At 36.9% G+C, this 13444-nt stretch overlaps 1 protein-coding gene across 8 annotated transcripts in view; it reads right to left on the bottom strand.

Moving 5' to 3' along the window:
- LOC132137591 (potassium channel subfamily T member 1-like) overlaps positions 1-13444 on the bottom strand; it is a 101546-nt gene that overhangs the window by 659 nt on the left and 87443 nt on the right. For 3 of the 8 annotated variants that reach the window (XM_059547607.1, XM_059547608.1, XM_059547609.1), the window contains 12 exons: positions 12874-13087; positions 10682-10787; positions 9603-9775; positions 9039-9110; positions 8806-8940; positions 8532-8643; positions 7717-7818; positions 6804-6887; positions 6350-6478; positions 4439-4730; positions 3294-3356; positions 399-483 (listed from right to left, as the gene is read on the bottom strand). In XM_059547607.1, the coding sequence (XP_059403590.1) occupies positions 399-483; positions 3294-3356; positions 4439-4730; positions 6350-6478; positions 6804-6887; positions 7717-7818; positions 8532-8643; positions 8806-8940; positions 9039-9110; positions 9603-9775; positions 10682-10787; positions 12874-13087 (1567 nt within the window). Of the gene's footprint in view, positions 1-398; positions 1507-3293; positions 3357-4438; positions 4731-6064; positions 6479-6803; positions 6888-7716; positions 7819-8531; positions 8644-8805; positions 8941-9038; positions 9111-9602; positions 9776-10681; positions 10788-12873; positions 13088-13444 lie in introns of those variants that run through there. The other 5 variants (XM_059547610.1, XM_059547611.1, XR_009431972.1 and 2 more) reach the window with 4 other exon arrangements.

Here is a 13444-nt window from a genome sequence, read left to right as displayed (position 1 = left end):
GAGAGGCATTTATTTTTATTGAAAATGAAGAAAATATAAAAATAAGTGGAAGCAAAGTGCCAAAGGGGTATTTCATTGGCCTATAATAGTAATGACCTCACACAGATAAGAAAGGCTGGTACATTGACCGCAACATGTTTAGCTCATGAATTTTATAATATAACTTTATAATGTATGATGTACAGTGTCTGCCACTATTTATACTAAATAAATAGCATAAATTAAGTACCATTTAACACTATTTGAACTTGGGCAAATAGCCTCGGACAAAAAAAAAGACATATTTTAGTATTCCAATGTTATAGTTATAGGAATTGTTTTCTTGTTACATTTGACTGGGAAAAAGAGTATATTAACATCCGAAACTGCACACTTTAATTTAAATACATGCAACTTACACAATGTCATTGAGCTCTAGAATGGTGTCTGGAGGAGGGTTTATCAGCACATATGATAACGTGTTCTGATTATCATTCATTTCATCTGCATGAGAAACAAAACAGTCACTATTGTATTCATCCTGTATAAATTCTTAATAATCCAAAACATTTGTGTAACAAAGTTCTGAAAAATTAGCAGTAATATTTATCTCTGTTCCTATTGCAGATAATAAAATGCTGTCAGAATAGCCAAAAAGTGCTAAATATATTGAATAAAAAACATGGGAGGCAGTTGTTGTGTACCCACTGTGGTTTTTTGTTTTGTTTTGTTGGCTGGGTTTCTGAGGCTTTGTTGTATTTTACCTGCTTGTAAATGACTGAGAAGTATGAACCTTTGCAGGTCTGTGAAAAAGGGACTCAAGACTGGGACAAAGTGCCTCTGCTTCTTCAAACCCACCTGTTTGAGCCACTTATAATGCCAGGCCAGGTAAAAGAGAGAGAAGGGCTAACCGTTACTGACAGGGCATGGCTGCATTTACGGAACGCCCATGCAATCACAATCACTCCCCATGCGCGGACGCATGCAGACAGAGTCCGCATCCACCCACGCATTCAGTCTCAATCCATCCATCCGTCTACTGCATCATAATCACAGTAGACCCACTGAACGTTGATTATTGCCATGCCAACATACAGCTCCAAGTCAGCAAACAGTAAGACCCCCACACACAGATATAAGCATGCTTAGAGGATCTGTCAGGCCCACCAAGCCAAGGCTCGACCAATCAGAGTGAAGCAAAAAACATTAGTAGTGTGGGATTGGGAGGAGTCGATAGCCAAATGCTAAATAACCAATTACAGCAATGGAAAACCCAAATACTTCTCCCAGTATTATCCCATTAAGAAGAATAAAAAGCTGAAAAACAATGCTGTAGATCAGTACAAGCAGACTTCTAAGTGTATGCCTAAATACGTGTGCTAGATGGACCCTTCCAACAAAGACTGAATGCTTTCTACTCCACTCTGTCCAAACATCCTGGAATCAAAAACCCTCACTCATCATGTCTTATATCAATGCTCAGATGCCAGTGAGTACCTGCAGTACCCTCTGCCATGTAAGTACCCTCTTCAGTTTGTACCAAAGGAGAAAAAGACAACTACATCACTAATTTAACTATGAAACCAGACTTCTTTATTTCAGAAACAGGTTAGCACCACTGTCAAATGACACTGTTGATCATGAGCATGTTTTTGCAAACATAATGAGACCGAATGTTAGGAGTGATACTGCACCTAAACTGCAAAAAAACATATTATTAAATAATATTAAATAAATATTGCATTCAAACAAAAAAATTGCCATGTAAAAAAATACAAAGTCTGCATACAGTATATTGTATATTACACCCACACATAGTCTATGCATAATGAACTTAGACACTTTATCCATAATTGCATTTAAGTCATAAAAAAATGCTATACTTCTGGTTTACTTTTTGCATTTATGTACAGTACAAGTACAAAATAAGGTACAGTCATCATTGCTAAACAAATCCTGACAGGGTGATCAGGTTGGTGACAAAAAGCTGAGGGTTTTTATATTACAATAATGACTAGCTGACTGTGCATTATACTGCTTATTACACAGCTATTTAAAAAATTTATTTTAAATATTAATTTGAGTTGAAACAGCTGGGACAACAATGAGTTAAATAGCTTAGTGTTCATTATCTAAGACTGGAGAATGCTGCAATTGACCAATCGGAATCAAGTATTCCAGTGAGCTGTGTAATAATGAATTATACACAAATGCAAATTCGATTATAATGATATCAGTTGGCTTTACAGATAAGCCGTTCTAGGGCTGTTCAACCATGTTTCTATATCATATTCGTTTTGTCCAGTGTCATTATCATGTCAATGGCCAGAAGTTTCCTGCTCTCTGTTTTTAATAAGATAAGAGGAAGGCTCATGGGGCACAGACTGGCCTGCTGATGATGTCATCTGGAAAAAATTTAGAAATAGGAGAACTGAAGCGAGCATTCTTCAGACATTTGCATGTGGCATTAGCAAGAAGCTGTCAGCCAGGAAAATGTATAAATTAAAAAAAAAACACTGAATCACGCTGAATTTTGTATCTAAAAGAAAATAAATGTAAATAGATAAATATAGGCCTATTAAAGGAATAGTTCAGCCAAAAATGAACATTTCCTGACAATGTACTCGCCCTCAAGCCATCCAAGATGTAGATGAGGTTGCTCCTTTATCAGAACAGATTTGGAGGATCCACCATCAAGACATTTTACACCGTCACTTCTGGCCAAAATACAGTATTAGTCCCGAATCCATAATAACACTTCCTCCAGTGAAGTCAATCCCCTGTTGTCCTCTTAACATGAAACTACCAACATATTTGATGAGAACTGTTCTGGACTGTTTTCCCTTTTAAACTGTTTTTGATCTGTGCATGTTTATTTCCTGAATTATACAAGATGCCTTTCACTGGAGAAAGTAATATTATGGATTAGAGGACTCGTATTAAATCAGGAAGCTTTTCACTTCACAAGATATTAGCTGATGTTTTTATCAGCTGTATGGACTCTCATTCTGACGGCACCCATTCACTGCAAATGATCCACTGGTGAGCGAGTGATGGCCTGTGGGTGAGTACATTTTCAGCAAATGTACACTTTTGGGTGAAATAGTCCTTTCAAATGCCACAAAGTATTTTCATTAGACTTTCAGTTCTTATCCTAATAAATTCAGACTGCTGATGCTGTTTTAATCAATGTCACTGGACAAACTGAGCAAATTAAGTGGAGTTTTTGATTTACTTCAGTCCCCAGAACATCAGGTTCCAGATCGACTGGAACAATCCTATACCACAGGAACAATGATGCTGGGTGCATTTACCTTGCAAATATCCTAGATTTACTCGGTTCATCACATCACTTGCAGTTAAATTAGCTACATCCTCTACAGCGTGCAGGGAAAAGACCAAAGCAGAAAGAGATAAGAAAGAAAAGGTCAAGAAAGCAGCAGAGAAAGCAACACTTTTGCTTTTTTAAAGAGAAAGATCAAGAAAAAATTCACCAAGCAAAAAACACATTCTTAAAATATCATGAAATGTCATTACTACTATCTTAAGGTTTACATCACATTTTAAAGACAAAGTGTGTAAAGTAGTTTTAATGTGAAAAACTTTAGTTTTCAACAGTATTTCTCAGGGCTGACAAGTGAAAAAATTAGAGAATGATTTTTTGCAACATGAAGGATAGAAAGGGAGTAAAGTTTCAAGGAAGGTGAATACAGAATGAAAGACAATGCAAAGCACACAAAGCAATAGTTGATGATGAGCTCTGATCCTCAAACAATAAATTATATTCACTATAAAACCCACCTGCTATAATAAAGGAAATTATAGAAAACTTTATTATTATTATTTTTTATTTATCTCTTGAGATACCTTTTGGGAAATCGTTTAATAAATAGTTAAACAAATTATGCACACTTTCTGATTCACTAGTCATGTTAAGTTTGTAATTATGTGATGCTTTGTACAGAAGGTACATTGCTTCCATTGAAATTCAAGATGCTTTTTGGATCATCTCAAATCCTACGGGAGAACCTGATCATTTTTATCTAAAAAACGTTTTAGAATTAGAAAATAATGCATAATAGAAGTATTTTTTACTAGTGGCCTCAGACCTTTGGACCCCAGTTCATATCTTGGAACAAATAATATTTGTCCTATTGATAAAGGAACATTAAAAATACTCCTTTATGCAATGATTTACATGAAGGCATGTAATCTATACAGTATTTTTTTTTTTCTTTTATCTGGCATTTTCCTGTAATCTTTTAAAAAGAATGTTTCAGGAGAATGATGATTAATGCAGGGGACACCATTATATGATTTACAAAGAGAAACACTGTGAAAACAGATCCCAAGCATTTATAACGCACTATATCAAAAAGACATCAAGGTAAGGGGTTCAGAACCTTCAATATTTCCATAGACACAAACAGAAATACTCACTTCCCCTTGTCAAACTCACCGTATCCAACAGTGGGCAGCCCTAAGTGCTTCATGCGGTTCTTCACCAGCTCTGACAGCTCCTGTCTCTCTGAGCGCCGGTACAGATTTAGGCGCTGTTGATTGATGCGTTCAACTCGACTGGGTGGCTTGGTGTTTTTTCTGCTCAGCCGTCTCGCCCACTGCATGCTCTTCTTCCGCAGGAGTGGGTGCTCTGATTGGTCGCTCCCTGTGGAGTTTCTGTGGGCGGTTTTCTCTTTCCAGGATTCCCTGCGATCCCGCGGATCCTCAGAGTCCTCCACAGACACCTGAGACTGCTCAGCATGGAAACAGGTTGTCAACAGGTTAACAAGGTTCATTGTCTGATTGCACTTTTTTGTAGCAGTTTATGAGCAATCGAACATCTTTAATCTGAAAAGTAGCACTAAGTAATTACACATATATTTTAAGCTGACTCTAATTCACCTGCTGACAGGATGCCATTAGCCTTATCTATGTTTAAGGCACACTTCTAAAGTTTGTGGTCATTTTTTATAAAGGAATTCATGCTTTTATTCATCAAGGATGCATTCAATTGCTCTAAAATGAAAGTAAAGTCATTTCTAATGCTAGAAACGATTTATATTTCAAATAAATGCTGTTCTTTTGAACTTTCTATTCACTGAAGGAACCCTTAAAAAAATAGTCACGGTTTCCATAAAAAAATATTAGTGACCCTTTTATGCCATTTTGAGTATTCCCTTTCATGCAGTGTGTAGTTGTATGTGAAGGTAAATGATCTGCAAAATTGTAAAGCCAAAAGTGAATGATAAATAAAGTTATTGTCTACCAAAAGAAAGAAATGACTCTGAACAGCCTAAATGACTTGTCAGTAATTTGAATCCCACTTGCATAATACCTGCTATGTTTAACGTTTAAAATGACATAATTCACTTTTAAATAAACCCACTTACATTACAAAATAAGTATTTATACAGATACTAGTAGCATATAATGAGTGAGTGAAAGTAATGGATGTTGGAAAGACAACAAACAGCTGGAACACAGCATAATGCCATTAACGTACAGTACAGACCAAAAGTTTGGACACACCTTCTCATTCAAAGAGTTTTCTTTATTTTCATGACTATGAAAATTGTAGATTCACACTGAAGGCATCAAGGGCTATTTGACCAAGAAGGAGAGTGATGGGGTGCTGCACCAGATGACCTGGCCTCCACAGTCACCGGACCTGAACCCAATCGAGATGGTTTAGGGGTGAGCTGGACCGCAGACTGAAGGCAAAAGGGCCAACAAGTGCTAAGCATCTCTCGGGGAACTCCTTCAAGACTGTTGGAAGACCATTTCAGGTGACTACCTCTTGAAGCTCATCAAGAGAATGCCAAGAGTGTGCAAAGCAGTAATCAAAGCAAAAGGTGGCTACTTTGAAGAACCTAGAATATGACATATTTCCAGTTGTTTCACACTTTTTTGTTATGTTTATAATTCCATATATAATTCCACATGTGTTAATTCATAGTTTTGATGCCTTCAGTGTGAATCTACAATTTTCATAGTCATGAAAATAAAGAAAACTCTTTGAATGAGAAGGTGTGTCCAAACTTTTGGTCTGTACTGTATGAGAATGTAATTGAGAAATGAAGTGAACCTGTTTGCAAACCTCCTTAAAATGGAAAAAGCAATAGATGTGAATGATCAAAATGAGAAATGATTAGCACAAGGACTGCATAAGCTTCAAGTCACAACACAACTAATAAGGCAGCCAGCAAAGCCATGATATAGACCAAAATAAAGTTGTAAATCTTCAACACTGCACAAGATTAAGTAAAGGCACAGTGATGGATCGTATCTGCAGTGCAAGCAACTGGAGCTGGATGAGCGAATTCAGCCGTGTCTGATTATCTCGGATCTCTCCCTCTTAATCTCCTTTTACCTCTGAGGAAGAGAACATGTGAGATTCAGTGCGGTATATCCCAATGGGAATTTCTGCACTGGATGAACACAGCTTCTGGAACAGTCTTCCGTATGTCCGGATCCACAGGTCCTCTTCCGTTACCTTCATCTGTTTCAAAAGTGAAGGGTGAAACTCACTGAGAAACATCCAGGCCATTTACTAAACTAAACTAAAATCAATACAACTAAAAAAATCTTATCTCACATATAACTCTGCCTTTGAAACATTATGATATTTTTACACCGTATGTCTCAATTCAACACTACTGTCAGCACCAGCCGATTTGTGGGTGGACAAGGTCAAATGACCAGTTTTATGCATTTTAACTGAAACAATTGCTTGCATAATCTATGTAAACAATGGCACGCAAAGATGCCAGACATACTGACTGCTGAGGGTGTGTGGGTGCGTTTTTGTTTGCGATTGCACTTACAGCACAGAGGTAGCCCGAGCCCGGGGTGGTGTCTAGACCCAGCAGGAGTCTTGCAATGAGAATCATATAGTCCTTCACAAAAGACTAGAGGATAAACAGAAACTATATAAACACAGAAGCAGTCCCCGGAAAGCACACAGATGATCTCCAGACCTCACACGATCAATAAAGACCCCACAGAGACTCAGTGCCTGAGGGGAGCATAGCAGGATCACAACCTACTGCAAATGCCACTCAGTGTTTTAAATCTATCTTTGGTTTTGAGCATCAAATGTGTGGAGATATAAAAATAAAACACACCTTTTACATTTTTTTATATGTTATATCTCTCTATTTATTACATTTATTTATTTTATTATATTTCTTGACAGCTCATCAAGTTATGTTTCCTACTGTATATAGTGGTTTCTTATCTTTAACACTGGCTGAATTTAACAATGTTTTGTTTGACAAATACTGTAATACTGTGATTTTTTATAATTAGCAGCCCTCCCTTTGAAGACCCCTAACTTGATATTTAAAATAATAAACATTTCATATACATACATACATACACTACTGTTCACAAGTTTGGGGTTGATAAAACTTGAACTGTTTTTTTAAATCTTGTTCTCACAAAGGCTGTATTTATTTGATCAAAATACTGTAAAAACAGTAATACTGTGACATTATTACAGTTCAAAATAACTTTTTTCTTTTATAGCATTATAAATGTTTTTTTTGTTTTTGTTTTTCACTTTTGATCAATTTAATTGGTCCTTGCTGAAAAAAAGTATTAACATAAAAATATACCAACCCCCACATTTTTAAACAGTAGTGTAAATAATATATATTTATAGATATCAGAGTGCCACAAGGTGGTGCAAGGCTTTTACATAGAATTAGCAGAAGTTGCATCTGATTTATTACCCACCTGGTAAAGAAGAGTATCCAGCATACTAATACTGAACACTCTGCCTGCAGCGAATGGGAGGCGGAACATGAATGCCAGATTAGAGCCCTTATCTCTCTCTATCTGGAGAAAAGAGAAAAAGATCAAGACAAAAGATTGATGGCTCTTTCCACAGCTGATGATTTAAGATTTTCAGACCATCTGACAAATTGTGATACAGCATTATAATAGTTTCAGTATTTCAGCCATTTAAAGCATGCACTCACCACAAATCCATCATATTTACTCAGAAACAGTCCAATGGACCATGTCATAATAAATGTGTAGCATTCAAGCAGTTATTTCATATCAGAGAAAAGTCTGAAATGTATTATGTTAATGCTAGTCCTGGTTAGAGTAGTTCATTTGTCTACTTGCAAGGAAGAAAAACTATAAATCATTATTGGAGTCATAAACTCTGAGCTCACACTGACAATCTGGGACTCATTTTGTAGCTAGAAATAAAAAAAGTTTTGAGATAATTTATTATTATTTCTGAGCTATTTCTAAATCATGTGACATATGGTTTCACACATATGGTTTCACAGCCTGAATTAAATCAATCCCAAATTCATGGTAATTTTTTTTATTCAACTTTTCACACACACACACACACACACACACACACACACACACACACACACACACACACACACACACACACACACACACACACACAGTTATTGACAGTATAATTTGCAATACCGGTAACTGAAAATAATAAATTCAAAACAGAAACAGACATTTGGACCCCAATGTAAGTCAAATGGTGTGGTTGTTTAGATTAGTTTAGACACCTTTTCGAGTTTGGAGAGAGCCAGGGAGTAGCAATCTTTGGCACGAAACTGCATGAATCTCATATTAGAAGGATGGGTTAGCTCAGTGATTATGCTGAGACTAGGAAACAACCTAGTAGAGGACACAGTAACAGGAAAAGAAAGATGAAATTGACATTTTGCTGGAAAAACAACAAATTAATTACTATCCAATGCCATTTTCAGCAAATGTAGAGAAAGACATCAGCTTAAAGACAATCAGCTGAAGTTATTTTTGTTTGAGCATAAAACGTACCTGAACATGGTCTGCACATTGACTATGGTTTTAGCATCTGCCATGTAGTCTTCCTCTGCACTCATAGTGCTCTCCTTATCTACAACTACCAGGTTATCAGCGTAGATGATGCCACACTGCAGCAGGTTATCCAAACTATGACAGAAGGCAGCACAAATCCACCGTTCAGACTGGACTAAAACCTATTAGTCCTATTAGTTTGTTTATGTATGCTGAAATGTTTAAAGACCTACTTGTCAATGGTACCAGCCATGTAGTACACCATAGGGAAACAGCAGATGGCTTCGAGAAAATGATTATCAGGTCTGGAAACGGAGGGAAAGAGCAGTTTGACAATGCTAATCCACTCACAGCTGCAGTTAAAAAATTCTTAAAGGTTTGGGACTGGCAAACAACCTTATAAAAATTTATTCTCAGGGTAAATGCTTGTGCAAAATGCACAAGCTGGTAATTGCAAAAAGTCTTTTGACATATCTCAGAGTTGCCATGGATACTCTGAGGAAGAAGTGTAAACTATTTTCATTACTGAAAGGAAGAATATGTGGAACATAATGAACAACACTCTTGAAAGTGTTTAGCATTAGAGAGCAAGATAATACATTAAGATTTCAATCTAATGCATGACAGAGTGAGAGTGTGAACAGAGGATAAAGAGATTTGTTTTTATGCAGATGTGGCTGAAGGTATTTTTAAGTGGTAAAGTCAGGTTAAGCAATGCTTTTGACTGACTTTCGAAGTCTAAAGTCATCACTATGAGCAGTAACATGCAGTGAAAACTGATGAGGCAGCTTGCTCACGGATTATCCAACAGCAGCACAATGGGATTCAGCTCCTTCCGTGGTCGGTAATAGGCACGCAGTGGCACTATGAAGTTGTACAGGCCATTTCCTGCAGTTTCAGCAGAAACAATAATCAACTTGTTTTTGAACCCATATGCCTTGGCGTCTTCAAAGCTATTGTGTCGACAACCCTGCACATAAAAACAAGTAAAGCATTTAATGGACTGAAATAAATTATATCAGTTCTAAATGTATGAAGATACAGTATAATGCCATCATACATTTAGAGCTTATATGTACACACACACACACACACACACACACACACACACATATATATATACATACATAAATTAAATTCTTAAATACATCATAGAATGTTGCAATAAATGCACAAGGGAATTGAATCAATAAATAATATAATGCATGGAATAAATAATGCACTGAATGTGTATGTTTACTTAATAGTGTTTGTAAACTATTAATATAATATAATATAATTCATGTCATAAAAGATAGTCATCACATGTATCAGAATTTGCTCGCACACGAACAGCTCCATTTCATCTCGGAGATGAGTTCTGTCTTTATGCTCGCCAAATTCCGCCGTGTAAATAGCAAATCCGTTATGACACGAGCATACTGGCTCTTAAAGGGAATGGAAGATGAGACTCTGATTGGATTATTGTATGTTACGCCCAAAAAACACCAATTACTCATTAAGAGATGGACCGTTTTTCCGTCATTAAAATAGCAAAAGTGGATTTGGACACGCCCTGAGTGCACCTGCGCCGTGCGCTTTACACTTTAGGTTTAGATCGTTAAAATAGGGCCTATAGTGTGTGAAATGTATATGTAAAATGAAAAGTGATCTAAAATATGACAGTACATGTTTCTTTGTACTTTTATGTATTTATTGCTAAAATGCCTGATGTATTTAATAATTTATTTTATACTGTTAAATTCCTCCAAAGTAAATGCATTAAAATCACATTAGTCAGTAAAAACCTCACAATTTCTCTTTCATCAAACTATCCCAATGGATTAATTTGACTCGCTATCAGTATTTAAGGGTGAATTAAGAATTATACATTCACCTTGTCAAGTCGTAGGCAACAAAATGGCGCCTTTTGTTGCAAAAGGTGACAAAGTGTTGGGGAGCTTCCAATGTAAGGGGAGTTTGGAGGATAGCCTCTAATCCACCTGGAAAAAGCAGAAGGATATAAAATGTAGCAAGTATGCTTCAAATGAATGCATATACTGTACAGTACATGAAACCTCAACTGACATGATCTACAAAGGCTTCATTTTTTAAAGTATTGCATGTAAATGATCAGTAGATGGCACTGTGAGAGCACTGAAGATTCAGCAGCTCAGTACAGCAGGGATCTGCCCAATTCACACTGCTCACCAGAGGAAGCATTAGAAAATACAGGAGCAGAACAGAGTCCTGCGGCGAGAAAGAATCAGTGCTGCTCAGTAAGAGATTCAGTCTTTATCAATAGTGTGTGTGTGTATGTGTGAGAGCGAGAGAGAGAGAGAGAGAGAGAGAGAGAGAGAGAATGAGTGCACGTCTCTTCCGGCTCCGATTAATGTGCAAACACTGTAATTAAGCAGTGTTTCTGCAGCATGATCTCTGAATGTATAATAGCAACTAATATGCCTAAGGTTCATCTGATCTTCCTTAAAAAGCTATAAAATGTAAATCACACTAGAGACAGAGCACAATAAAAAATAACTAGCATTTATATAGGTGGGTAAAACAAAAAAAAATAATGTGTTAAATTAATTACAATTAATTATGTTAAACTTTTAGTAAAGACATTTATAACATTTCTAATATTCTATTCATTAAAGGGATCATATGATGCGATTTAAATTTTTTCCTTTCTCTTTGGAGCGTAACAAGCTCTTGGTGCATAATGAAGATCTGTAAAGTTGTAAAGACTAAAGTCTCAAATCCAAAGAGATATTCTTTATAAAAGTTAACACTTGTCCACGCCCCCACATATCTTCATCACAATGTGGGAAGATTTGCATAACACCGCCCAGATGTTCACGCAAAGAAAGAAGGCGCACCTTTTATTCTCGTTGTAGTATTGTTGTAGTATTGTCCATGTCGTATAGACGCTGTGTTTCACTGTGAAAGTGAAACTACTTTGTTTGGCCTTCCGAAAGAGGACAATATCCAATTCGTCATGCCTGAAGTTGATCTGTGCTAGTTGCTAAGGAAATACATCAACTTTGCACTGTGGACCGCCGGATCGGTTTTCACCGTGGACGAAGTGGAGTCAAGCCCAGGGTCGTCACATGTGGTTGCCGCATCCCCTGGCCACTCTGTCTTAGAATCCACCGGCCACGCCGTTTGCAAGGCGACCCACTTCTGCTCATTCAAGCCAGCCTCCGCTCACTCAAGGCCACGTGTGTGACACTGTTTCATTGAGAAAGCAAAACTACTTTCTTTGGCCTTCCAAAAGAGGACACAACTAGAAATCATGTTTATATCATGTTTATAATGGGTTTTATGTTTATGTCTCGTCGATCCGGCCAGACAGGACATCACAATATGTTAAAGGGTGTAACATTTCCGTCACACGCTTGAGGTATTCGTCCAATCACAACACACTGGATAGCTGGCCAATCAGAGCACACCTCGCTTTTCAGACCGGTGAGCCTTTTTTAAAAATCGATGCGTTTCAGAAGGCGGGGCATAGAGGAGAAACAATAATGTACAGTATGTGGAAAATAATGTTTTTTTGTTTTTTTTTTTTACCTTAAACCACATAAACACATTTCATTACACCAAATACACCAAATGATGTTCTTTTTAGCAGCATCATATGACCCCTTTAAAGAATCCTGGGAAACAACCATTTTTACATTGATAATAACAAATGTTTCTTGAGGAGCAAATCAGCATAGGATCATGTGACACTGAAGAAAATATCCAGCTTTGCCATCACAGAAATAAATTAGATTTTAAATACATTCAAATAGAAAACTTTTAACTTTTAAAAACACCTACCCAAAACTTTTGTACAGTGCAAGTGTATAGGGTTTTAGTGGCGCTGTACTTGAATATTCTATTTAAAATTGTATTGTCTGCCAGTCCAAAATAAAAAAGCATTGCTTAGAAAAGTAATAGCACAGCTATCCACAACGAGCCTCTTAATTTAAGGTTCATGTTTTTCACATTTGCTGGCTGTTTAATAAAATCAAAGACAAATGACTCCATTGTGCATCCCATGAGAAATCACATCAATTGTGTACTTTTAAAAACATTATTTACTCTAAAGCTGGTGCTCCTTCATCATCCGATTGGTTGGTCTCATCTTCTGAGGGGTCACTGAGAAGATCACAAGGCAGGATTGCAGAGGAATCGGCGATCTCTAGCACAGGGGCAATGCTGGGTCTACGGCTCCCAGCTCCATTCTCTGTGGGCAGGGCCAGTTTACTGCTGTCAGCCGGGGGATCTGGGTTCTGCAGGTCAATGGCCACAGTTCCTGTAAAACAACACAAATGAGCCATGAGAGTGGAGGCTTTCCTCTTCGGGTAAGCTTTGGGAAAGTGCAGCATGAGGATATTCATGTGTCCACCGGTGAAACAAGCTATAAATCTAAAAACTGTTGTCTGAATTTAAATGTTAATTGCTTTTGTGCTATTTACAGTGCAATTAAAGTGCTCAAAGAAATATTGCATTATGAACAGTTTTTGATGACTCAGAATTTAGGTCAGTTCCAGTTCATTTCCAACAGTGTAATGAATAAAATGAGAAAAAAAACTTGTGTAAATTACTAGAAAAATTAGCCTGTGTATACAGTAGATGGTACAATTTTTTAATTATAGCACAATATTTCTTA

This window comes from Carassius carassius, chromosome 4 (genome assembly GCF_963082965.1).
Source record: "Carassius carassius chromosome 4, fCarCar2.1, whole genome shotgun sequence".
In the NCBI taxonomy this organism is placed as follows: domain Eukaryota; kingdom Metazoa; phylum Chordata; class Actinopteri; order Cypriniformes; family Cyprinidae; genus Carassius; species Carassius carassius.
Note: the sequence above shows the minus strand (reverse complement) of the source record. Positions and strands in the feature narration are given on the sequence as shown.